The sequence below is a fragment of the Gallinula chloropus genome, assembly GCF_964237585.1.
Source record: "Gallinula chloropus genome assembly, chromosome: 2".
Classification (NCBI taxonomy): domain Eukaryota; kingdom Metazoa; phylum Chordata; class Aves; order Gruiformes; family Rallidae; genus Gallinula; species Gallinula chloropus.
Window position 1 is genome coordinate 75,797,275 of NC_140086.1, and position 27,914 is coordinate 75,825,188.

The 27,914-nt window shown below is 46.1% G+C and overlaps 1 protein-coding gene across 4 annotated transcripts in view; it reads left to right on the forward strand.

The window, feature by feature from the left end:
• Positions 1–14,277: 14,277 nt before the first annotated feature.
• TENT4A (terminal nucleotidyltransferase 4A) overlaps positions 14,278–27,914 on the forward strand; it is a gene marked incomplete at its 5' end in the record, with an annotated part of 64,517 nt that continues 50,880 nt past the window's right edge. For all 4 annotated transcript variants that reach the window (XM_084260916.1, XM_084260917.1, XM_084260918.1 and 1 more), the window contains one exon: positions 14,278–15,110. In XM_084260916.1, the coding sequence (XP_084117042.1) occupies positions 14,278–15,110 (833 nt within the window). The remainder of the gene's footprint in view (positions 15,111–27,914) is intronic.

The following is a 27,914-nucleotide window of genomic DNA, read 5'->3' on the forward strand; positions in this document are numbered from 1 at the left end:
CCTAAAAGGTTTTCCTGTAACATTATTCCTGGATATAATTTTAAGGTCCATGCCTTAGAGTGGTGAGGGGGAGAGTGCCATGGAGCTGCTTTGACTTTCTGTCCTTTAAAATCTTGGTTGTAAGCATCTATTTTTTTTTCCCTTTATCCTGTTCAGTCTCTTTTCTATTACTCTAACTTCTGCTAATGTTAAAAAAAAAAAATGTGTAAACCACATTGTTCCTGTTGCAGTTTTCTCATGAATCATTATTTGGTCCTGATAAAGTAAATATTTATGCAAGCTTGTGGTGGATTGACCTTGGCTGGATGCCAGGTGCCCACCAAGCTGCTCTATTGCTCCTCCTCCTTAACTGGGATGGGGGGGGGAAGGTATGATGAAGGGCTTGTGGGTTGAGATAAGGACAGGGAGAGATCATTCACCAACTACTGTCCTGGGCAAAACAGACTTTTATCTTGGGAAGTGAATTTATTTTCATTCAAAAGTCAAGAGTAGGGTAATGAGAAGTAAAAAGAAAGTTTAAAACACTTCCCCCACCCCTCCCTTCTTCCTGAGCTCAACTTTGCTCCCAATATCTCTTCTTCCCCCTGAGCAGCACAGGAGGAGGGGGAATGGAGGTTGTGGTCAGTTCATCACACATGGTCTATACTGCTTCCTCCTCAGTGACGATTCCTCACATTCTTCCCCTGCTCCAGCCTGAGGTCCCTCTCGTGGGAGATGACTCTACAGCCTTTTCCACCATGGGTCCTTCCCAGGCTCTGTGGTTCTTTGTGAACTGCCCCAGCATGGGTGACTTGCACTGGGTGCAGACCTTCAGGAACAGACTGCTCTAGGGTGGGTCCCTCACAGGGTCACAAGTCCTGCCAGCAAACCTGCTCCAGCCTGGGATCCTCTCTCCATGAGGCCACATGTCCTGCCAGGAACTTGCTCTAGCATAGGCTTTTCATGTGGTCACAGCCTCATACCACACCTGCTGTGGTATGGGGTCTGCTACAGGTGAATGAATATCTGCTCTGTTGAGGACAGCCAGGGGAACAGCCTGCCACACCATGGTCTTTGGACTGCTGCAGGGGAATGTCTGCTCCAGCGCCTGGAGTACCTCATGCCTCTCCTCCTTCACTGACCAGGGTGTCTGCAGAGTTGTGCCTCTTGCATCTTCTCACTCCTCTCTCCTGGCTGCTGTTGTTCTACCACAATTTTTGCTCCCTCCTCTTCTTAACTCTGTTACCCCACCACTGCTGGTGAAGGGCTCAGCCTTGGCCAGTGGTGGGTCTGTCTTGGAGCTGGCTGGTATCGGCTCTGTTGGACATGGGGGAAGCTTCTAGCAGCTTCTTGCAGAAGCCACCCCTGTAGCCACCCTACTAACAAAACCTTGCCATTCAAACCCCAAACAGTTTTATTTTATAAAATTGCAAAATAGAGCAATTACATGGTGCTTGTAGCAAAAGTCTTTTGTCAATTGCTTTAAGTGATTTTTCTTATGCTGAAGCTGTTGTGCAATGTTTTGGAAGGCAGACATTTCAAACATCAATGGATAATGTGCTATAATTACTGCTTTTAAGAGGGTTACTAGCAGAAGTCCTCGAAAGTGAAGTAATTGTACTTTGTTTCCTAACTCTTCACAGTAGATGAATTGCCACAGCTTTTAATTTGAATTCAAAGTAGACAAAACAGGCAACTCTTGCAAAGGTAACCATGTCTGCTATTGCAGTGAAACCTCAGATTTTCTTGAATATTCCCATTTCTGTTGCAGATCAAAGAAGATAAATCCCAAGCAATGCTGCAGAAAACAAACAATGCCTTATTTTTTATCAAGTAATAATGTCATCTTCTAGGATTTGGTGTGTGCATTAACACTAGGCCAACTAGAAACCTGAAGTGATGCTAACTTGTTTTGCTACATAGAAAATCCAACCAAACACTCTTCTCAATTGTCTTACTGTGCCACTGCACAGATGTTCTCTGGTACCTATTGCATCATAGCTTCCAGTCCCCAGTAAGCACTGCCTAGAGCAGAAAGCGCTGGTCACAGCAGGAATTGAGGACAGTCCCCTCCTCTAGTTCAGGGTTATGCTTCTCCCAGATGTGAACCTCAGAAGCAGGCAAGAACATGCCCCCAAACAAGCACCCAAATGTCACCATCAGTGGTCTTCACCAGTTGTCTGTGTCTGTTGCACAGCATGTGGAACAACAAGGGATGCCAGTCTTCGTGCTCATGATGCTCGTTCTCCTCCAGCTCCCAGGGCAATAGGCATCAATGAGCTGTACCGCAAACAGGTAACTAGACCAGTTCCTTGCCAACACCTCAGGCACAGAACCTCACCTGGTATCACAGTACTCAGCCAGGCAGGCCAGGGAAGATGGAAATTCACAAGTCAATTTTTAATCACATAGAGAATTTTTAAATTCAGCCTTTCAGAGGCTTACAATTTTTGTTTATATTTGGAGTTTTTTGATGGTTGTATTGATTTGGGTCACTTTTGGGGGAGGGGGGAGAGGAGTGTGGAAGGGAAGGGCAGGGGGAATGAGCTATCCTACCCACAGATTTCTTCATTTTTTGCTGTACTGTGGATGAGGCAGAGGTGTGGGGAGCAGAGCATGTGCCCATCTGCAACCCATCTATACATACGTGCATGGCTGGCCACACAAACCTGCACAGGCAGCACGCATGTGGACACAAACAGCACCAACAGCCTCATCCTGTTCCCCTCTCTGGCTGATCAGGAAGAAGGTCTGTTACTGGGAAATAGGCCAATGAAAATGTACAAGGTGGATCCCTCCGGCAGCTGGGCTCAGGTGCCCAGTAGCTCCCCCAGTGTCCCAGTCTCCCCAGTCACTGGCACCTGGATACAGAAGCAGCTGAGCATGTAAAACTCTGAGGCCAGCAGCCTTACCCCAGCTGCTGGTTTATTTAATCTATTATCTTCTCAGATTTTCTCTAAACATCTTCAGGTTTTGGTTTTTTTTAAAGCAACTATTCGATGTTTTATTCAGTAATGTTGTTTTGCACATAGTGAATTTATGGACTATCCCATGAATTGATCACAAGAAGGGTTACTGGACACCAGATACTAGACGATCATTAATCGTGTTTGGTCATCTCTAATGCTGCTTCTGTTTCTTAACTAATGAGATGTAACTTTTACAATATTTTCTTCTCTGAAATAATTTCCTTTTAGTAAATTACATTTCGCTTAGCAATCTGAAATGGTGACATAAATACAACATCTCCCCTCCAACCATCTGCCTAAAGAGAATTATTCTGGTGTTCACATGAGGAATTTAATTTCTCTACTTCCCAGAAGTGATGTACTTGCACATAAAAACTCCTGTGTTGCAGTGACCTGTGTCTGTGCAGGCTGAGCAGAGGGGCCTTCCAAGCATCCAGAGAAAGCAGAACAAGTGAGACTGTGGCCAGCTAGGAAAAGCAGGTTTCTGTATGTCACTCACGTGATTATTCTCATTAGTTTGACAGCATTAGTCCCTGTCTAGAAAATAACTAAAAAAAAAAAAGAAGATACTGCTTTGAAGCAAAGGTTTATAACTTGATTGGGTTTTACTTAGCTCTGGGGTTTTTTTGTCCTTTGAAATAGTATCAAGACTCGTAACATAGAACTGTTTGTCTTCTACTACGTGAGTTTAGCATAAGAAGTAGGGGAATAAAACGAAGGACAGTTCTGTTGTTCATAGATACTGCTTTCCATAACACCACCTTTTTCAGCTGAGTGAAGTATGCCTGCATGGGTATTCCAAATGGCAGCCTTGGAATGGCCTTTTATTTTAAGTAACTCAGTTTCTTAAAGGCTCTCCAGCAAGCTTTTGGACTGGGTATTAGTGAAGTCTGCAGGTAATTTTGGTCTGTGAGAACAAGGTCTCTTACCTCTGTTAACCTTGGTATAGATTGCTCCAGAGAAACTTACTTCCTTTTCTACTTTCTCTCTAACAGCAAGGCCAGCTGTTTGGCAGCAAGGCCAGGCACTCATCCAGAGCTCTCCTTTCTTTCTTTCCTAACGTATATTGTCAATATTCTGTTCTAGGAGATCTGATTGGAAATTTTCCTAGGTGGTTGACAAGACCTGCCCTGAGACACCACAGATCATTTCTTCTTCCTTGTGGGTGTAACTGCAGATGTGATTTCTGTGAGACCAAAATACTTCATCCATAATTTCGGCTTCCATGTGAGAGAGTTCAAAATGAAAGAGAGAGTTTGAATCAGGCCCAGCAAAGAATCATGCCAGATGGTGTAAATGTCGAGAAACCGTTCTTAGCAGTTGTGCAGAAAGCTGAGGCAGAGGTGTTTGTGCCATTTATGGGTTAATCAGGGTCAAACCACTTCCACTTGGTCTCCTAGACCAATGCCAAAGCCATTACTAGAAAGGAGGTTGTTGCCAGGTCAGCAACAGGATCCTTACAGCCTGGCTAAGTAGGGATTTGTGCTCTGTAACTTGTCCTCAACAGGAAACGTGTTACACTCAGGGCAGGGGAAGGATGCCCCTTCTCACAAGGATGCACAGAGTAGGAAAAGGCAGGGATAAATACGGGGCAAAAGGTGAAAGAGGCAGCTTTCCAATCCTCAGGACAGCAGTTGTAGACAGATCCTCATAGTTTTCACGCTCCAGTCCCAACAGCTACAGTCCAAGGAAAGACTGAGGTGACACTTCGCTTCAGCCACGTGTTTATGCAACAGCACTCTTGAAACATCTCACCTGGCAGATGGGGGATAGACTAGTAGGATGTATTGTCCTCATAAGCCCGTTAAGGAAAACAATCAAGAGAAAGTCCCCAGTACAGGTGCAGAGGGACTGGTCAAGCTACAGAAAAAGAGAGCTGGAGGAGGGTGACTGAGGGAATTGGCTGAGACCCTGACACAGCATCCCATGAGAATACTACTCTCAGAAAGGATCACCTGCAGACAGCGTGACCTGGGCTGTTAATGGAAGGCATCTGCTCAAGCATTTAAAAAATAAACAAAGAAGCAACAAAGTTTTCCAGGAAGCCCTTCAAGAGTAAGTGATAACTGTGTGGTCGGAAAGGGCAGTAGCATGGCCTCATGCTCACATCTGTGGAGTTTTCTTCATGGACAGTGTGACTGAATTTCTCATGACTCATTTTAGAAGAACTGAGAAAATAAGGGTCAGAGACTATGCAAGTGCATTTTGTTCTACAGTTTTCTTCTACCACGTAAGACTCGCTGGCAGGCTAGATCTTAACTCCCCGTACTGCTAGCCGCATGGCTTAGCCAGGTTCTGAGAATTCTGCACAATCCTAAAAACCTTGAGGTTTGCATCGTGTCACCTTCTGTCTGCCACTTTCTCAATTTATGCTCAAAAGATTATTTCCTTCCAACAAAACTAGGTCTCATGAACCACGTCTATCACCACCTCACAAGGAACCGCTTAGGATAACTTCATAGATATCACCAGGCAGCTCTGAGTGAGAAAACATCTACAGCCTTGTGATGAAAAGAGGCTCTCCAGGTCCTACTAGGCAACTCTAGAGCCACAGGGGCATCTGTCTTTTGTCCAAATTAGTTTCCAATGAGAAGGCAGCCCAGGCATCCTCACTACCACACACAAAAAAAAGGCAGAGCAAGTTTTGTGTTTCTGGGTGCAGAATGGGTGCTCCATCTATCTGCTCCATGACATCTGGGAATGCCACACCATGAGCTCTGCCAGAGACTCTGAAAGAAAAGAGTAACCCATTGGGAGCTTCATCCAGCAGCAACTAGGACAAAAAAACTGGCTTCTAGTTAGAGCTGTACTGGAGGCCAGGCTGTTCAAAGGCAGGCTCCTGGCTGCAAGGAAGAACTCTCACTCAGCTGGGGAGCACAAGAATCATAACTGAACTGTCTGGACACCAGGACTTGGCAGAGAGGATCACCAGCCTCTGAGGCCTCGCTGTGGCCTCACTGGAGGCACCTGGAGCTGTTTCCAGCCTTCTGGATGCTTCAAGACAGTGGTATGTTTGAGGCATGGAGAAAAAAAAATGAAGCTGCCCCTTTCTGAATTTACATGGGTTCTTCACCTTGGCCTGTGGCAGCAGAAATGTCAGCCTCTCCTTGCTCCAGCCCATGACCTGCTTGGAGGGGCAACAGCTATTCTGCTAGCTCAACCTAAGCACAGTCACCACAGTCAACCAGAAATCCTGATCTGTTTCAGCCCTGACATTTCACTCCTCCTTCCTCATGCCTTTTCTGCTCTCACCACAGTACATGAATGCTGTTTCTTCGATATTACCTACATGTCCATACAATGTTCATTGGTCCAGGAGCTCAGAGGCACAGACCTACTGCTGGACTGATGCTTGTTGAGGCTGGGCACTGGTATCATGAACAGACTCCTTAACCAGTTGACATGGCTGTGAAGTGGAGACTGCCATTGCAGATAACTATCATGTTCAATGCCAGTACCCACAGACAGGAGATACAGGGGCAGTCATCACAAGGGGGGGTTGGGATATTGATGTATGTCCTGCTCACCTACAGTCTTCAGGATCCCAAAGGTATGTTTGTGCCACTGCATATGCATAAGACCCAAGATTAAATGGTACTGACAAACTGAACAAGTCCTGGAGAAGGCCCAGCTGATATATGTCCACAGTCTGTCCATGCACCGGGAAGAACTGATGGTGATGCTGTTTGTCATGTCTCAATGGAGGTGGAGGAATTTGTAAATCTCTATACTACTGAGCTCAGAAGGATTTGGTGCAAGAAAGTTGAAGTGCTGATAAGAAAGTCCGGGGGAGTGATGTCTCAATACTGTTGTGCCAGTCCCTGACCTTGATTTTAGCTCCTTCAAAAAGCAAAGGGCAAATATGTGTGCTGAGAGATGAGTCAGCGCTCTGCCAGTTTTCCCACCAACATCCGCATCTGTCCACTCCACCTCCTTCGCCCTCTTTACTCCTAGCCCAGGTCTTTCTCCACAGCAGACTCAATGTTCAGCCTTGCTCTCTTACTGACTCGCACTTTTCCCATCCTTGTTTCTATTCTCATTCTAAAGGACCTGCTAAACCATACTATTCTTTTCTATCAGTCCCTATCTAATCTATCCTACATCCCCTGCACAATAATATTACCTAAAACCCCTGCCAAAAAATCCTGCTCTCCTTTGATCTTCTGTACTCCTCACTTATCCATGGGCCAATGTGAATCTGGTTTGAGTCAGCACTTTGAAACTGGCATCAAGCTCCTTCTCTCTTCCTGAGATGTCCAAGTGATTTAGTTGTGGTCCAAGAACAGTTAAAAATAATAGCTTTGAAGGTGGGGCTGCAGGACAGACATATTTAAGGAGAGGGAGGTGCACTGCAACGCAGTGCTGTTTCTATTTAAGGAGCAAACACGTATAGGTATGTGCATGTGCTGCTTATAGGTGAGGACTGGTGGGCAGGATGAACCAGTGACAAGTAATTAGGCAGCTGACCATGTGAGATAAATTAGCATCTAGAAATCTGTGCAAGATCACATATGGCTTTGATCTCGCTTGGAAGCTAATACAAGCGAGCTACATCTTTTGCTGCGACAGTCTCTGCTGACACCCAGTGTAACTCTACTTTAACTCTATCCACAGCCGCTCTGCTGTGCACAGAGGATTCTTCCCGGTTCAGTGCAGAAGCAGCTGGCACACTATCTGGTGCCACGTTAACACGGCAGATGAGGGCTCCAGGGCACATCCTCACTAAGCAAATTTTATATCAGCTCTCTCACAGCTTGTCCCATACATCTTAGTGCTTTTTTTTTTTTTTAATACTGTTTTTTTAATAGTATCTTGCTCTCCTTAGCAGAAAGCTGACATTCAACAGATCTGAAGGAAAGCACCTTTATTGCAATGTTGTTCCTGGGAGGAACAATGTATTGCTTACAGATTCTTCTCCTAGCAGAAGGTCTAGCTAGATCTACTTTTTCCTTCCATTTAAGAGCATGCACAACCACACCATGAGCTGGGATCCCTCCCCCTTGCCAGGATTCACACAGCAGGTCCTGTGTGCCTTCAGCTGTCCTCTGCACAGTAGCCTGAAGAATGACAACTTAAAGATGATCCTAGGACCTCCCAGACTGCAAACAGGAGCAAATGAGAAATTCAGAGCAATTCATTCCCATGAACCTTCATGAGAGTCTCCTTTACATGTTCTCTCAACCTGTTGTTCAAAGGCAAGTGATCCTTCTTACAAACACAACTCTCTGCGGGGTTCTGCATTAACTGTAACAGGAAGAGAGAGCACCTGATTTCATACAACTCTTCAGATCCCCCTTAGAAAAATATTTTCAAGAGCTTTACGGACATTAACATAAACTTCATTTGTTTATGATCGCTCTCAGAGATTATTTTATACCCTTAAAATCATTCTTAAAACACTCTCTGTGCTTCTTATCACAATTTAATTTCCGTGTCTAAATAAGCCTTTGAAGAAAGAAAGTCTGTAAGATTTCATTTTCCTCAATGAGATGTTAGTGCTGGCACCATATCCTCTCTTAAGAAATCTGACAAGTTTTAAAGGCAGAAATTCCTCATATCTGAGTTAAAAAAAAAAAAAACCCTTCCAAAATCTGTGTCCTTCCAAACTTTCTGTAGACGAGGAAGAAAATAGAACACAAAAATAAAGATTTGCACAGACCATCCTTGAAACAGAACAATTAAATAATGATTTGTTTTATGCCATGGGAAACTATTAAAAATGCTGTGTTAAGTATTTAATTGCTGTGTAATAAGCCAAGATAAATATTCATAACAAAGCAGCATTCTGAAAGTAATCCCTATCAGAGCCCCAAATATATCGATGGAGACAGAACTTGGGTATATCAGGGTGAAACATTTACCTTGCTCCTGCTGTAGCACTGCACATCTGTACTACACACACAGTGACTAAAGATCTCGGAGCCAAGAGTTCCTGCAAGACACGTTGACTCACATCCAGCTGTGTGAGGCAAGAATGACACCTGGTTGTCCATGCAACCTCTCTACCCTCAAGCTACCACCCTGACTACAGATGTAATTGAATGACTTGTGAACCGCCTCCCACGCTCCCTCCATTTACCACCCAGCTACCTCATGTAGGCAGCTAGGAAAGAATTTTCATGTGTATGGACAGGCCTGGCTGGAAGCTGCAGCTGTTCAGCTGTTGATTTATCATCTGTTCAGCTTCTCTGACATGGGGCTGGCAACCCTCGGAACAGCGGGGGAAGACGGAGTGGGAAGAGGAGCCGGCTGGTGGTTGACAGCTGTTTCAGCTTCTGCACTTTAACTGGCTCTGAATATGCCTCAACACCCTAAATTTGGCCGGCGCTCTGTGTTCATCAGAAGAGGCCGCTGAGCCACAGAGAGGGGAAGGCCTGAGCAGAGTGGAAGATTTAAGGAGGAAAAGATGATATGATTTTAGCCATTTCAGGGTTACTCCTGCCAGGTCTTCCTCCGTGAGACAGGAGCCATTTTGAAGAGGGTAAAAGCCCATGTCTCCGGCGGGCAGATCACTAGTGTGCCCTAAGCATTGCCTTGTAAGAATCAGAAACTCCTGTCCTGCCTTTCCACGCCTCTCTCCGCTGTGATCAGCTCTGTTTGAGAGAGAACTCTATCTCCAGTCTCCTGTCCAGGAATGTGGGGGGTGGGGAGGGGTGGGAAAAAGTGACAAAGGAAGCAGGTAAGGGAACTGTCCTCCCATCACCTCCCCCCCAACACTGTCTCCTGCTGACTAGCACACTCTGAAGATCACTTGTTAGAGAATCACCTCCTTGGCTGGACAGCTTTTCTCTTATCCCCTCTCCCCAGGTCAAGACTCTGTGGGGTTTTTTCAGTTCTTCCCTCTTCCTGCCTTCAGCAGATACGTGACTGATCAGAAATACTACTGAACCTACTCTCTGTGCTTCCACCATCCATCCTACGGGTTGCAAAATCTATGAAGGAGGAGATAAGAGCTGGTAAGTGTGAATGAGGTAATGTACCTGCAGTGAGATCGTGGGTGACCATAATGGTCATCTGGCACAAAATCCTGGGTATGTCCTGGAGAGTGTAAACTGTTGGAAAACCTGTTGGTTGCCTCACAGCCACTGCATCACCCTGGTGGAGTCCCACCTGTTGTGCTTCCCAGCTCCAGAGAGCAGAACTAAGGTTGCATCCCATGGGTATGCTGTATTTGCATCTCAGCATTTCCAGGGGTGTAAACTGAGCCATATTAAAGGTGTGAGATACTATCTGCCTTTGTCAGTGTTAATGAGTACAGAGGGCTTGTTAAAAAAAACCCAGATTAAAAGCAAGCATTGGGCAACATTGCCCTGCATATACCCCACGTAGGCATTCAACTCAATTGCCACTATTTACCAAGACATGACCCATTCCCTGTTTCGGAATTGCAGTCATCAGGACATCAAAGTCACCAGCTACCAGCTTACCAAAGACTCCAGCACTGCCACTGTTGCCAAATGAAAAACATATTTGGCTGAAGCTGAAACAAATATAATCTTCATCCAAGAGGGAACTGTGGTTGTGTTTTCTGTGTCAAGCAGACAGATTAAAACACTTTATAACAGATTAATTAAATGACCTCAGAAGTAATGGGACTACATTTTAGTCACTAATTCTGTAATGTCACAGTTAAATACTACCTTAAAGAAACTGAAGTCATGAAAAAGAGCAGATATAAGGACATTGTGTTACTGGCATAAACCAGGCAGTATTAGTACTAATGACAGTAACAATCCGAATCAAATCAAGCATTTGAACTCCCCCACCACAAACAAGACATTGTGTCTCCTGACGTTAGGAGCTTCGCAATGTCTGGGTCCTCACAAGTTCACCAGTGGGAAGGAAGTTCTCTGGAAAATGAAGCAATCTTTTCTGATGATCACAGCTGGATTTGGCTTTCAAACTTTCGGAGAGCCTTGCTGTCAGCGAGTACTTTTGTTAGGTAAAGCACAACTGAATTAAAACAAACCAGGCTTTTTTTAAAAGTCAAACCTTGCAAAGGAAATTGTCACTTTAAGGACACAAGATTAGAAACGTGTACATTTCTCAATGGGGATGCTTGACACAGGGAAGAGTAAGAGCTGACATTAGAAGACGGAATTTTTTCTTGTCCTTGTGCCACGACATTGGGTGTTATTGGGTGTTATTTCTTCGTACTGTACTTATGAAGGAAACATGTTAATGTCTCCTTTTCTGCAGAGATATTTCACTGAGTTGCCACAAGCTTTGAAGAATCACCACGGGACACAAGAGTGAGCTGGTGTGCTCACAAACCATTGCCTACAGACTTCCTTCTGTCTTTTCTTAAAATGCAGAGCCTCAAGTAGGTTGTGCCCAAACCTTCCATCCCATGCCCACTATTACACTCACATGGAACTTGCTGCCTTGAGTCCACAGAAGGACCTGACAAGGCACCATTTCAGCTTCAGAAATACTGTCTACAGGAGCACAGTTCAAGTCAGTGAGAGGCAACCCCTTCTGAGAAGACTGGAGCTAGTTCAGGGAACAGCCTCCCGCCCTTCCACACCCCACTCCCAACCGGGATTTGTGGGAGTCTCAGGAACACTGTCTCTCTCCTCAATCAAAAGCCACCTTTGAGTTACTGCCTCTTACAGGGGAGTGGTCTCTACCAGCTACACTCCCAAATGAGGTTGGAAATAACATTAGCAGCGTTAATAAGGGCCTGTTGAAAACATTGAATTGTAAAAGATGGCAGCAGGACAGGGAAGGAAACAAAGAAAACAAGTCATGAAACTGCAGAGCTTGGAATTGCTTCCATAACATCAGTCCTTGTGTCCTTGTTTGTTTTTTTTTTTTCTTTTTTTTCCTTCCCAAAACACTGCTCAGTACTTCTTTATTAAGTTTTTTTACTCAGCAGCTTTAAGATGTGTTCTTCACCTGTAGTGTGATGGCAAAACATGGAACTAGAAAGGCTGAGATCTGGGCTCTATGGCCTCCTCAGCCTCCTTACTAATCCAGACTGCACCTACAAAGAAGCCATTCTAACCACCACATACCCCGCTGGCTAGGCTTGCGGAAATACTGCCCGTCTTTGCCTCTCCTGGCTGAACCTGGGCCATGACAGAGGCAAGAATGCAAAGTATTCAGGGCTAAAGGAAGAGAGAGACAGTATAATCCCGTGGTTTATTTCTTACGGCATTCGCATGGGGACAGACTTGAGGGACCTGTTTATTTGTCTCGAGTTCAATTAAAACCAAACCGAAACAAAAATAGCCAAAATCGTTTGGGAAGATGAGCTGGAAAACCAAGGACCACATTGCTAATGCAAGTGGACGAAATCTGTGCTGAAGATCTATATACCTAGTTGACCTCACAAGTTAGAAGTGCTCTTTGGTCTCACCCAATGGAAATTGTGGTGGGCATGTTTTTATATGAGACAAGTTTAATGGCTCTTTCATGTGGTTTGGTTTTGGTTAGTTTATTGTGTACTTTTATGTGCAGCTTGGCTCTTATTACTGAAAACAGATCTGTTTCTTAATGAAAGCAAATGAATGACATGCTCTTTCTAAATGACTTCCAACAATAAACATTAGGCTCTCACCCTCAAATCAGTTTCTCTTGCTCTGAAGTCTCAGAGTGTAAAGAATACAGCTGCATCAAATACAACTGTCCTCTGCTAACAAATGACAGTCCTGTTCTCCTTCCCTCCTTAGAGCCAGCTCTGGTCACAAAGCAAGCTCATTCAAAATGAACTACTGAGAACTATTGCTTTTCTTCCTAGCAGAGTTTTCTGCCAAATTAAAAAGTCTTATTGGCTCACTGGTCAGTATCAGGGCTTGTGCAAGGGAGCAAGGGAAGAACACAGTAGGATTACGGAGAGTGGGACCTCTCTTTTTTTCCTCTTCTGTGGCACTAAGTTGTAAGTACAATCACCCAAGAAGTACCACACTTTGGAGGGCTGCTGGAACTGGGATTCCCTGATAGGCTTTGTCATTATGGATCTACAACTCCTCTCTGCCACTGTGCAGTCAGGTAAGGGCTGTATCCAACTGACTGGTGATTCCTGGACCACTGTAGACTATGGGGGAAGCCTGGGGAGAAGTCACTTGATCCATACTCATGCTGAAGCTGCTCAAGGAAAAGGCCAAATCACTTAGCTAAAAAGAGAACAGTTACAAAAATCATTCTAGAGGACTGCCTGTTAAACCTTATCTTTGGAATACAGAAGAAACGTAGCACATCTGCATTTGATCTCTCCCAACGGCGACATGCATTTCACCCAGTGATCACTGCACGTAAAACCCACTCCTTACAGAGACACCTTCCTGGAACAGGGACGGGCCCCCTGTGAGTCACACCCAACCAACCGAACTCAGCACCCAGTGGAAACACAGTGCTTCACGGTGCTGTCTCGGCACTGGAAAGCCAAGCAGGAGACCCTCTCCTTGCTTAAAAAGCGGTGTGCTGCTCGGCCCACCCACCCCTGGGCTCCCTATTCCTCCAGGGGGTCAGCAGGGCCCCGCTCGGCCCCCGCCACTCCGCCCCTGCAGAAGCAGGCCTGCCTGTCCTGGCCTCACATGCAGCTACACCCGTGGGGACAGAGCCACACCGCCCCACAGGGGCAAGGCCCGGCACGCAGGGAGACAACGCGCTGTCTGCGGAAAACCGCGGCCTTGGCCTCGCACAGGCTCCCGGTAACAGCAGCCCAGCTGGCAGCGCCCCGCCGCAGCGATACCTCCCACTCCCCCGGCCCGGCCCGGCCCCGCCAGACGCGGCCGGGGCTAGAGGAGGGCCGCTACCGCGCAGGCGCAGTAGATGCAAAACGCCCCCCTCCCACCCGAGGGCTTCCGAACCCTTCCGACGTCCCGTCCCCTCCCCCCCACCCCCGCAAGCGCATGCGCAGGAGGGCGAACGCTCCGGAGCGAGGGAAGCCTTCCCAACGTCCTTCTCATTCCCTCTTCCCGCCGGTCTCGGCGGGCCTGGCCCCTCCTCCTGGGGCGGCCAGTGCGCATGTGCGGTTGCCAGGGCGGCCGTCTCCGGTGAAGGTTTAAAATCTGCGGGGCATGCGCAGTGCCGCTTCTGGCCCTGGCGAGGGGGACGCCACATTGGAACGACGAGGGGAGCGCTCCGGGCAGCGCCGGGCCGGGTACAGTTTGCGCCGCCTCCGCTCGCTCCCGAGCCGCGCTCTGCCTCCCCGCCTCCCGCCGCCCTCCCTCCTCCCCGCGGCACATGCCGCTGCGCCCGCTCCGCGTCTAGCGCCGCTGCCGAGGCCGGCGCGCTGAGGCGAGGGGGTGCGCGGCGGGCCGTGAGCGGGCGGCGGCGCGGCGCTCTGGCCGGGCCGTGAGTGTCGGGAGGCGGGCGGGCGTGGATGGATCCCCGCGTGGCCTGGATCCAGCCCGAGCAGAAAGGCCCCGCGAATGCGCTGTGGATGCAGATCTGGGAGACCTCGCAGGGTGTGGGGGGCCGGGGCGGCGCCAGCTTCCCTCACTACCTCTGCCTTAACTCCCCGGCGCTGGACTCCGCCGCCTCCCCGCCCCGCGGCCACAGCTGCGTGCGGCTCGGGGCGCCCGGCGGCGGCGGCGGCGCCTGCTGCTCCTCTTCCTCGCCCCCTTCGCCTTCGCCTTCCCCTCCGGCCCTGCTGACCGGACTGGTTCCCGCGGCCACCGCCGGCTCCGCGGCGCTGAACGGCGGCGGCGAGGGAGGGCGGCGGCTGCAGAAATCGCCTTCCGTGTCTTCCTCGTCCTCCTGCTCGTCGGTGGAGTCCGGCACCGAGAGCCCCGGCTTCTCCTCCTCGGGATCGTGTAGCGGCGGCGGAGGCGGCGGCTCCTCCTCTTCCTCCTGCGGCCCCCGGGCGGCGGCGGTGGCTCCTCCCGGGCTGCTGGGCAGCGGGGCCGGACCCGGGGAGTTTTTTAACTTCCACGAGAACAAAGTGAACGGTGTGAACGGGCACCACCAGCCCCCGCACCTGGCGCGGAGCTCCCACCCGCCTCCGCCGGCGTCTCCCCAGCAGCACCAGTACCACCCGGGCCGTCGGAAACGAGAGAATAAAGCCAGCACCTATGGGATGAATTACCTGCTCTCCGGCAGCCGTGGCGTCGCCATCAACAACTCCCCCCACCAGCAGCGGCAGCCGCCTCAGCCAGCACTGCAGAGCCCCGGCACACCCTGGAAGACCAGGAAATACAGCCCGGGCGTGCAGGGGTGAGCAGCCGGGGCCCTTGGGGCTGCTGCAGCCTGAGAGGAAAGGGGGGGGCTTCCACAGCCTCTCCTGCGGCCACGGGGGTGGGTGGGTTGGGGCCGCACAAACTCTTCTGGAGCTGCCTGCGGCTGTGAGGTTGATGATAAGGGGTGGTGGGCAACAAACCCGTGTTCTTTAGTAAATCACCTTGGGCTGTGCTGGCTCCAGACTGAAGCAGTGATGCAGGCAGGGCCTGAGAGCCTGTAGCTGCAGGGGGTTAGGCCTTACCTTGTAGTAGGTTGATAGGTGATGTTTTCAGGCCACTATCAAAAGGCACCTATAGTAATTAAAGCAAAGATGGGTGGGGAATGCCTGTCAAATGTCTAACGGGTCAATTCAGATTGTAAGGGGAAAGTGGAAGGCTTCAGTTCAGAGGGGTTCAAAGAATACCCTTGCTCTGATTTTTAAATGCCTCTTCTTAGACTGTTGTAGTGATTCAATGAAATGTGCTGGCTACTTTTGTGAGCGTTAGGAACATCAGTTGAAAGGGATGTGCCCAGTTTTAGCTGAAGAAAGCAGGAAAGTCAACATGGTCTTAGAAGATTTTTAAGGGAAATGTTCTAGCTCTAGAATAGATTGTCAGCAAATACCTGAAATGAAATGTTGGCCTTCACAAAGAGAACACTTCATGAAGCTTAGCCTATTCTGTGGCCATAACTTTCTCATAAGCGGGTAGTTAGTAAGGCTGAGTATTCGTTTTGACCCTGTTGGCATGTAGAAGGGATTAAACTTGAACAAAGTACCTCTGGGGTGCTCCATGATATTTCAGTACTTCAGCTGTCAAATTTCCCTTGGTCAAGGGGAAATGTCACTTTCTAATTAATGGGAAAAGTGTTAGCTGCATTCATTGACCATGGCAAATTTCTGATGTAATTTGAAAAATATTTTCCGGGAACTTTTAAAATCCAAGATTCTTGGATGCTCGTGGAGTGAAGGCACTGCACATTTGCAGAGGGAAATAGATAAAGGTAACAGGGTGTGCTTTCAAAGCTGGAGAAATTGGAGGAATAAAGTTCAGTGTCTTCATTATCTCTTTTGGGTGGTGCTGTCAGGTGTTGAGTAAGTTGAAGTTATCCAGAAGTTTTAAAAGATGTTTCTTAAGTTCTCTCTTTGTAAACCACAGTCCCCCCTGGGGAGAACAAGACTTCTGACTACTGCTTTTTAAATTCCAAACTGACAGTGAAAATAAAAATTGCTTACAGAAAGATTTGGGTGTTTAGGAGGTGTCATGCTTGGGTGCTGTACAAGTAAGGTGTATGTCTAAAATTCCAACAGTACCTTACAAATAATCTGAATTTCCACTGAGATGCAGTAGAAACACTGAGTTAACATTTTAAGTTATTTGTGAAGACAAATCAGTGTTGCTGAGGTGACTGTGCAGGCAGGCAGAGGGAGATGCCTGAGGTCATGCAGCAGGTCTATGGAAAACCTGGTAATCAAATCCAAGCACTGAAGGCGCATCTGGCTGTTGTGTAACACCACCTATCCTTACCTTTCACCTTCTGCCCTTTTGTTTTCTGTTGGCTTTCCTGTAATAAAAGTTATGCCAATTTTCAAGTATAAGGTTATAGAGAATACATACACAAGAAATCTGTGTAGCCAAGCTTCAGTTGCACTGTTTGGTTTTACAATACAGGTTTGCTGATGCATTGCTAACAAATTCTTGGCTGAATTTCTTTGAATGTGGAAGCTATTTCCTGATCTTCTATCTAGGATCTCTATTAGTACAGTGAGACCTGATGCTAGGAGTGGAGCACCAGTAACTATAGCGTGGGTGATCCTATAGTTCCAGCTTCCCTTAGGGTAGCGGGGAGCTAGTGCTGAAGGAGAGCACGTAAATTGGAACCATAGACTTAAGGCAGAAATCGCTTCTCTCATTTAAAATTTGAGTACTGTGACTTATCCAAGGTGACTCTTGGACAAGAGCATATTCCAAAGCAATTTTCTGTTTGTTAGGATCTTTTTAAGTGCTTAGACGATGGAAATAACAAAAATATTGTCACCGGTGGAGTGGTGTTAGGTGTCTGTCTTCTGCAGTAATTTGTGACTGCTGGTGAATTGAACTTAAATCTTCCTGAATCCAGGCTGGTGCACCATTTGGCTGTTCAAGTAAAAATGCACTGAAGAGACTGGGATAGGAACAGATCCCTGCAGAAGTTTCTTCCTGATCCTTCATGTTCCTGACTTGTTGCCTGGTGTTTCTTGGATCTGAAGTCCAAGAAAATCGAAAAGTCCTAAAGCATCACTTCCATAACTGTGATGGTTTATTGACAGACCCTCTTTGGTGGTGTCAAACTGGTGTATGTGACTGTTGAAACATGTGATCCTTGCAGTCTGCAGTTGCAGTCTGCTTTGGACATAGACTTGATCAGAGATGCTCTTATGCTCACATTATTCATGAATGCTAGAGCTTATTCTGCTGTGAATATTGTTCTCTGCAGAACATACAGCTGCTGAATTTTGAAGTGGTGTGCAGTAGCTCACAGTGTTACTGTATTGTTTTTTTGGTAACAGACTAAGAAGGGTCATCTCTCCCAGGCTGCAGTAGTACTCTTGAAATACATGCACGCTTTCAAATAGTACTGTGTGCTCTCAGCTTTCTCATTAGGAGCTGGAGATGGGCTGTAAGCAGTGCAAGTCATCACCATTTGTTTCAAATAGATGATATTCAGGGGCTTTGTGATGTGGTGAGGTGTAGAAATGCTTTATGTTGTGAAGGCTGCATATTGCTCTGTGTCTAGCATTCCTTTTTTGTAGTGGACTCGTACCTGTTGCTTTTCCCACCTTCTGACAGCCACATGCCAGTCTGTGTGTTGTGAAGGAGAGTCTCCCCCTCGTAAAGCACAGGTGTGAATAGCCGAGCTTGGTTAGATTTCATCCTAAATCGGTGCTAAAGCTATAGATTGGCCTGTGTCATCTTTTTCCAGATCTCTGGAAGATAAGGAGGCAGTTTTTATTCCGGTACTGCGAGTGATTAGTGTGGCAGCACTATAAATTCTTAAATGCCTAGGTTTAGGTTAGGAGTAGAGATGACAAAACGAATGGTTTCACATGCAATGCAGATAAGGGTCCTTTCATCACAGAATCATTAAGGTTGGAAAAGACCTTCAAGATCATCTAGTCCAACCATTCCCCTACCACCTGTATTACTAAGTAAACCATGTCCCTAAGTTCCTCATCCAGCCTTTCCTTGAACACCCTGAGGGATGGTGACTCCACCACCTCACTGGGCAACCCATCCAAAGGCCTAACTACTCTTCCTGAGAAGAAATGTATTAGGAGGTTAGCTCAAACTGTTGTGATTGACATTCAGAACTACCTGTAGTTTCTTGCTACTGTGAAGTACTTGCTTAAGCAGTTTAAAACTACATCTAGCATCTGAGTCTGCTGCCTTTGTACATCAAAGTAATACCTTCTGTCTCTATAAAGGCAGTATTTATATGTATGACTAATTTAAGCATCCAGAGAGTTTAAAATGTTTGAAATGTATTTCTAAATACGGAATCAAAGCTATTCTAAACTTTATTAAGGATTCTATTCCTTGCGGGTAGTGCTCGAACAGAGCACTTTCTCGTAAGGTATAGCTAACAGCTTATAGTATAAAGTCATATCTGAATTATTCTGCTGCTTAATAGGAATTGAACATGTTGAGTGATGAATTAAGGTAGGTGTCTTTAACAATATGAGCCTGTTCTACTTAATTTCAACTAATTACTGAGATTAATTGTAGATGTTGAATGAGATTAGTGCTGAAATACCTGGCATATCTGCTTGGTACATTACAGTGCAGAAACAATAGAACTGGCTTGTTGAGGATTGATGTGGGTACCAGAAGTGTTAGGATACATTGGAATGGAGCCCTGACTGGGTTAATTAGTGTTGCACAGTATTTATGGCTATGCAATTTATTGCATTCACTTCTCCCCCTCTGTACTTGTTGTCTTTAGCCACCTCTTGATAATGACACACAAGTTCTGTCGTGGAGCTTAAGAGCACCACGTTTGGTTAGGCTGAAGGACGATTCAGGCTAGTGTTGTCTGGTGGCCACAGCAGATACCTGGGAAGAGTCCTCATAAGCAAGGTAAGCCTAAGGTGATGCTTTCCCAGAGGACTTGCGTCAGTGTTCACCAACTTGCAACTCAGAGATGCTGTGTACCAGAAGTCATGTCCAGAGATTGGTTTCTGTAGGTACTTAGATGTGGTGGTGTTAAAGTATCCTACACCTGTATTAGGTTTTGGTTATTTCTTGAGCTGTATGCTGAAGCGTTTCCAATTCCAGGGTGGGTTTTTTTTTGTGACCAAGATTAATTTAATTACTTGGGTTTGTACAGTGTGCTATTAAAAATAGATTGTATTCAGAACTTTCCATAGCTCTAGCTCCATGTTTGTCAACCCTTGCTGCTGCTTATGCTGTTGTCAGAGTTGGACAATGCAAATTAATGTGTAGGGGTGCCACACTGTCAGCCCCTTTGGCAAATTTCATTTTCTTTTACTTTGGCTGAGCTGAAAAAAATGCGGATTTAGGAAACTGTAAATCCTTTACTGTCTGCACTGGGTTGCCTGGCACTTGTAAGGGCTTTAAGGTATTCCCAACGGTGGTATTGTAACTCTTCCCTGTACTTAACAGTGCTGTCTTGTTGTAACAGCTTCTAATAAAGATCAACACAGCAGGCTATGCTTCATCCACACTATTGCTAAATCATTAGTGTCTGTTACCTGCAATGGTAGGTGGATACCTGTAGTGAAGGTCTTAACGTTAAGAGGCAGGCAGTGCTGTACACTTGATTCTTGTTTCATCTGGCTTTAGGATCAGGGCAGCATATACAGTAGAATGCACGGAGGAGGCTGGTAATAGTTGCTTGTTAGTCATAGTAAATTTCTGGAGAGAGACCTTGAGAGAGCATGGTTGAACAGATAGTGTTCATGCCCAAAGGCTGGTGTGCAGCAGAGTTCAAGGTGGCTGTTGGATGACTTGTCAAAAGAACAGAACATCTTTCATGTTTGACTAAGTTGAGTAGGTAAAGCTCAAAGTTTCCCTGCAAAGTGGATGCCTAGTGTAAAGTTAGAGCCTGGTGCTTTCAGTAAAGGAATGAAAGGATTATTTTGGCAGCAGCAGATTTGAGAGAGAATGTAGTACTAGGAGTCAGAAAGGCTGAGCTTCAGTAGTAAAACATGAGAAGGCTTTGCATGACAGGTGCTCACATCTGTGTGTAAAGGAGAATGGGAGATGTTTGGAGTAGTTTAATCCTGGCATCAGCTTTGTGATGCTTTTCACAGTTGTTAGACTTTGGCAGTGGAGCTCATTGTCACTAGGAACATAAACAGCTGTACTGTGTGAGACCATTAGAGGCCAATGCCAAATATTGGGAGAAGAATATATCAACATAAGCCTGTGATGATATTTCCTGGAATAATCTCTCAAATTTAAATAATTTGTGGTTCTCAGGCTACCTAGACTACAAGCAGTGCATTGTTATGCTTATTGTGGATTTTATGTGTAATCTGTCTCATCTTGAACTGGTATGAACTGCTGGGATCAGCAGTATCCTGTGGCAAGGTGTTCCTCCGTTAAGCTATGCATTATGTAAAGGACTGGGTTTGGGCTTATTTTTTCTGTCCCAAGGCTCTTGCTAGGGTTGTAGTTGCTCCCAGCCACAGGCCTGTGCATTAATGAGGCAGTCTGTGAGCGCTCTTTGCTGCTGACTTGAAAGAGGGAAGGGAAAAGTTGAATGACCTGGCAGTTCTCTGTTCAATCATTCCTGCTAGGGAAGCTGTTACCTGCCTCTACATGTCTTATCACCTCTGTGTGCTTTACAGTTCTGTGTGTCTTTGGGACTTGGACAAACCAGACCTGTGTGATAGTGTAACAGTACTCCTACATCTTGGGCTACCTTGTACTTTGTTTCCTGATTACTAACGTGAGATGTGTCTATTCTTTTTGGCTACAGGGTTTTGAACTGACCTTTTAACAGAATTCTTATTTGAAGATCTTCATTCTCAGTGTTCAGAGCAGTTGCAGAGCCCCTCATTACATCTTTGTAAGGACAGAATTTTCTCATATGCCTCTGTTCTGCTTGTATTTATCCTATATCAAGTCCTGCCTGCTGCTTCATTGTTCAGTCTGCATTTTACTGTCCATCTGCAGTTCTTGATCTAGTTTATTCTAGATAACCTTGCATCCTTATACTTTTCTGCTTTACTATTTGTCCCCTTGCCAGATGACTTAGGAGAATGTTTACTAGTGTTCTGTGCTTTGAGACTTCAGCAGTGACCTTCCTTTAACATGGAAACGAAGAGTTCCAGCTGCCTGTTTTCTGTTTAAAGCAGTTCTTTGTCTACATAAAGGTCTTCTCTCTCATCCCATGTCGGCTTAGTTTCTTCATAGGGGCATGTGGGACCATTATCAAGTGCCATTTGGAAATCCAAGTGGATAACAGGATTTCCTTCATGTTTCACTGATTCTTGAAATAATTCCTACAGGTTTTCTTTAAGACACTACTTCATTTACAAAAGCTATGTTGACATTCTGATATAGTCATAACTACTCATGTGTTGCATTGATTCTACTTTTGACTGGTTTGACTGTTATGAATGTCAAAAGTAATGCTTCTAAATTAAAAAAGAAAGATGTCTGGTAAATGTTCTTCTGATACAAATGCAGTTATCAGAGTGCTGCATCTGGTGAATACCAAATTATGAAGGATAAATTTTGCTGTGAAGTGTTTTCTGTAAAGTTGGTTTGGGAAAAGTTCAGAAATGGGAAACATCTGAGAGATTAAACCCCACCAAAACAATAACAAAAACCCCGACCTAAAACCCAACTAGTTTCTCTACTTGTTGTGCATTGTGATCACTTAATTTCTCTGTTCTGATAACTTAATTCACTTAACAGAAGCAGGTTTCTGGGCTCTGCAGCTAGTTTATCCTTTCTCAAACATAGGTTTGCATCTCATTAAGTGGTTCCTCATAATCCTTTTTGATATCCTTAATCTTTCAATCCTCTTTTCCTGCTTTGTACATGACTTCAGGACTTCTGAAGGCGTCTTCTGATGAAATCCTGTGACAAGGTGGTAGAAGCTCTTTTTCCCCTAAAATCTGATTAGTGATATACACTTCTGCTATACAAGCAGTGTGGTATCTTTAATAGTCTCTGAATAGTCTCTGAAACACCTTATTCTTTTGGTTGAGATTCTTAAATTAAGAAGCTTCCTCTTTTATGTGGTGAACTGCAGCAGTACTTAAGTCTACAAAAGGCTTTTCTAACCTTTGCTGCCTTGCAGATATACTGTCTTTGAATGTGCAGGCTTTGCTGCTAGTGGTGTTTTGGTGGGTGCATTTTGAATTAGATTGCTGCTCAAGATCATCAAGAGTTGCTCCTCTTAAATGTTTCAGTGGCTATCCTGGGGTAACACATACCTGATCTACATGGGCATAATTGAGTCTCTCATCTGCTGTTGAAACCTTTCTGACTTGTCTGGGATGTTAATCACTTGCTATCTTTGGGCATTTGGAAAAGAATAGTATTAAGACAGGAATTTCAGTGTTTAGTGGTTCTATTTATTGGCATAGTGAGCCTGCTGATTCAGTTCCAAGGTTTAACATATGGTTTGCTCCTCCACTGAGGCAACAGAGTAATTATGTGATGTCTTCTTGGTGTCACAGTGAAGTCCAGTAGCCTAAGTCAGGAGTAATGTTGTGGTTTAGCTGCAGCTGGCAGCTAAGCACCATGCATATGCTCCCTCACTCTTCCCTCCTGGTGGGATGGGGAGGAGAATTGGAAGAAGGTAAAACTCACAGGTTGGGTTAAGAACAGTTCACTGAGATAGCAAAGGATGAGGAAAATAAGAACAGTGCTTGTGAAAGAGTATACAAGGCTAGTGATACACATTGCAGTTCACTTACTGCATGAATCCTGTTGCCCAGCCCCTATTTGCTAGCCAGCTCCCCCCTTATAAACTGGGCATGTATGGGAGTACCCCTGTGGCTAGGTTGGGTCAGCTGTCCTGGCTGGCTAACCCTCCCAGCTTCTCCTGGAGATTAACTCTCTCCTAGCCAAACCCCATAATATTATTCACCCTTTATCCTGTACCCTCTATATCACGGCAGAGCCTACACTTTCCAATTAACCACCACCACTTTTCTTGTCTTCCATATATGTGCAGATATCATTCCATTAGTCTGTGGGCCATCGCTCTAAAATGTCTGTTGTGTTCATTTAATCCATGACTTTATGCTCCATCTGTCCTAAGGCTTTCAGGGCTGGAGAGATGATGTGTGCTGTTGGATTGTTGCATGCTGCATTCTGAGCTTGCAGCTGGTGTATCTGGCACAGCCTATGCTCATGGTCTGTGGGATGAAGATGTCAATTTTGAGGAAATTGCTGGGTGCTGGTTGCTAAAGCCAGTTCTAGTTCCATCCTTGCTGCGCTTTGCTCAGTTTGATGAAATTTCATCTTTCATTATTTTGGGTGATTCTTACAGCAATACTATTGATAGGGCATATAGCAACTGTAGTAGTAATGACATACAGTGGCAGAATTACTTAGCAATTAACATCACACAAATTACTGGTTATTCTCACCCAAAATCAGATCCCCTTGAAGTACACATCATACTGCCTCTTAATTCTGCAGCGCCCACCAAGTGCAGATGGGTCCTTGAGCAACAGCAGTCCCACGGATGGATTTGCCTTTGCCTGAAGCAAGAGTAACCCAGATTGTCTTCCCTAAAATATTCTTCATACACATTATGGGGACTCTATTCCCTTTTAGAGTATGTGGAAGTTCTGATTTGGCAGGGCCGGCTTGATTGGTAGACCCCCTAGTGTTAACTAACCAGGTGGTCTTTGCTAAATGTGTATCCCAGTGTTTGAAGGTCCCGTCACTCATTGCTCTCAGTGTAGTCTTTATCAGCCTGTTGTATTGATTGGTTTTTCATGGAGGCTGGTGCATGACAGGGAATGTGATCAGATGTGTGTTCTTTGGCCTGGCTGTGAAGTTTTGGAAGTGAGTCCCATTGTCTGATGGAGTGCTTTCTGGGGTGCTGTGTCACCACAGGACCTGCTTTTCAAGGATAGTGTTCAGAGTGGTGGCAAGGGCCATGGGATAGGTTTCCAGCCACTTAGTGCTTGCCTTGGTGGGCTTGTGGGAGTGTGGTGTAATCAGTCTGCCAGGCCTCCCCATATTTGTATTTCAGCCATTGTCCTCCACATTGCAGAGGCTTTAACTGCTTGGCTGGCTTGATTGCATTGCAGGTTTAATATTCATGGGTAACCTGTCCATGGTGAAGTCTGCACCTTCTTCATGAGCCCATCTATATGTTGCACCTCTTCCTTGATGGCCTGAGGTGTCAAGGGCCCATCAAACTGTAATCAATTCACCATGATAGTGTTACTCCCAAGTCTGAGCCACTTCAATCTCAGCAGCATGATCCACCTGCTGGTTGTTCACATGTTTTTCAGTGGCCTGCCTCTTGGGTACCTGGGCACCTATGTGATGCACCAGCTTCTCTAGGTGGGCAGCAGTATCTTGCCACAGTGGAGCAGCCCAGATAGTTTGCTTCTGTGCTGTCAATTGCTCTGCTTCCATTGCTGCAACCGCCCCCACAGGGCATTTGCCACCATCCATGAGTCAGTATAGAACACTGGCCACTTTCCTCTGTCAGCAGTGTCTAAAGCCAGCTGGATGGCTTTCACTTCTGCAAACTGGCTCCTTCAGCTGTTTCAGCAACTCATTGTGTAGGACTCCATACAGCAGCCTTCCACTTCTGATGCTTACCCACAGTGTGATAGGACCTATTGGCGAACAGGGCACATTGCTTCTCCTTTTCTGGCAGTTTATTATATGGTGAGGCCTCTTCAGCACATGTCACTTCTCCTCTGATGTCATTCTAAAATCTTTCCCTTCTGGCCAGTCCATGATTGCTTCCAGAATTCCCACGTGACTGGGGCTTCCTATTAGAGCACACTCTGTGATCAGTGCCACCTTCTTATCCCATGTATCATCAGTTCCATGGTGTGAGAAGAGACCCTGTCTTTGAATGTCCAGCACCAGCAGTCAGGGTACCAGGAAAAGCTGTGTTTTGGTACCAATCAGTACCAATCACTTCTGAAGCTTACTGAGCCCCTTCATATGGTGCCAGTATTGCTTTTTCTGTTCGAGTGTAACAGGCCTTGGACCCTCTATAGGCCCAACTCCAAAACCACAGAGGTCATTCTCAAGTTTCCCCTGGTGTTTCTACACCCTGGCTGTGGTTTAGGGCATATTTTTTTTACTTCTGGCTGTTGAGGCTGGCCCAAGGGCTACTGTGTGGACTGTTTACGGCTTGATTTGTGTGAAGGCTTGTTGCTGCTCAGGGCCCCATTTGAGACTGTTGTTCTTCCAGGTTGTGTGATAGGGCTTACAGTGAGACTGTCATTTGGAATATGTGTCCTACAAAAACCCCACACTTCATTCAGACCATGTTAGGCTACTGTCTCAACAATCCTTCCGCACTGGCCATATGGGACTGTTGAAGGGTGAGTGGATTCTGCTGATAACTCCCTCACTCTCCAGTTGACAAATCAGCTTTTGGATGGGACTCTTGGAGTTTCAGTTGGTGAGATACTGCCATCAGTAGGCTGTTGTGTTAACAGCTGTTAACAGCAGTAACCTGTTGGTTTTTGACCCTCAGCGGCCCCACAACAGAAGGGTCCTCTGAGAGACTGGGCAAAGTAGACAACCGTTCAGTTTTCTCCATCTCCAAGGCAGCTATTGCAAAAGCCCACCAGTACCCTTTTGAGTCCTTGAGATACCCTCTCCTTAGGTAGTCTGTGTCAAGGATGCATGGAGCCTCTGGGCCAGTAACAATAGGGTGCTTTTCCCAGTTAGGCTTACTCTGGCTTCCAGTATAGCTAATTGCTGGGATTCCCCTGTCATGCCAGAAATACAGATGGTTTCTGCTCCTTCATGGCTTGTTGGCCATGTGAGTACACCTACAAATTGTCTGTATCATAATAAGCAGTCTCCTGTATGGTTGATTCCCTTAGGTACTGGATGCCTCTCTTCTTGGTGGTCCACTTGCCTGGATGACATATGTTATCTTCACTGGAGGGATATTTCCCTCATGTCTGACAACAGTTGCCTCTAGAGGGTGAGAGCTTGTGGCCCTTTTCCAGTTGCCTTTGTCAATGTCCCTTTCCCTAGACCTGGATCCTAGCTGCTGGGCTTCCCTATCCTCTAATTCCAGGCTACTGGACTTGCTGTCCCAGCTTTGGAGCAGCCACATGATAATGTGCTTGCCTAGATGGCAGCTAAAATCTTTTTGCGTATCTCGCAGCTCACTCAGGGACGGGGTTTGGGTGATGACCTTGGGTTCTGTCTTTTCCTCTGTCCTCATGATGGTCCTGGTTCATTGTCATCCTTTACTAAGGGAACTGATCTTTTTTGTGTGTTTCTTCTTGTGTTTAAGGGTTGGTGGTACCAGTATGTGTTGGTGTTTTGGTTCAGCTACAGTTGTCTGTCACTGGGTTGTGAGTAATCACAGTACCTGTCAGTCTGTTTTCCCTCTCTTTTTCCCGCATGGTGCTGCCCACTGTTGAGCAGCGTTTGGTGGGTACTGGTCAGCACAGTGCAGTAAGTTGTGCCTCTTTGGAATAACCATGGCGTTTTCCTTTCAAATGTTTTATCAGGGCAGATCTCCAGGTAGTATTCGTAAAATAATATTTTGTAAACCTAAACAGGTCTTGAAACGCATTCAGGAGACCTAGCAGTAAGAGCATGCTGGCTTGAACATCCCACAGGCATTCAAAATTCTCAAAAGCTGCTGTTGTAACTAGTCTGAAGGGAAAAGGAGAGGTAAAAAAGCAGCAGAAGGTATCCTCCCCTGTCTCTTGTTGGACTGGGGGCAGTTGTTCAATTCTGAGAGATGTTGTTCCAAGACAGAGGCATGACAGCTGCGCTGTGTACAAATATCAGCTTAGGCTCATGTTCTCTTATGTCAGTATGGGATAGCACAGCAGAATGAGAATCCTGATCCCTCTCCCAGAGGTGGTACGGTGCTGTGGGGAATACCTACGGCAAGTAAGGATTTACATAATGCAGCCCTCTGAGCAAACTAAACACCGTTGTGGCCAGTGACTATTTAATGTAATAAGTGCCTATAGCGGCTTTGTTTTAACATGCTTTGGGCAGATCTGTTATGTCAACCCACTGTGCCTCATGTGGGTGCCAAACAGGACTCCCTGTAGCTTAGCCCCAGCCAGCAGCAGAGCACCGTATGGACACTCACTCTCTCCTCTGTGATGGGATGGGGAGGAGGATAGGAAGAAAAAAGGTGAAGCTTGTGGGTTGGGATAAGGACAGTTTACTGGGACAGCAAAAGAGGAGGAAAGTAAGAACAATGCTTATAAATGAGTATGCAAAGCAGGCAATACATGGTGAAGATTGCTCACTGCCCTATACTCAGCCCCTCCTTGCTAGCCAGCTCCCCCCTTACAAACTGAGCATGAAGTCAAGGTATAGAGTACCCCTTTGGCTAGGCTGGGTGTCAGCTGTCCTGGCTGTTACCCTTCCAGCTTCTTGTGAAAATTAACACTCTCCTAGCAAAAAGCCAGGACAAATACACAGCTGTTCAGAAGCTTATGTAGAGGATCTGTTTTGCCAAATATTAACTTGGAGAGATATATCAGTTTCTTTTGTAGATTTTTGTAATGCAATTTTTTCAATGTACATCCAGCTATTAAGGTAATTGGCTGAGTTTTATTGGATTGACATACTTTGCAAAAATAAG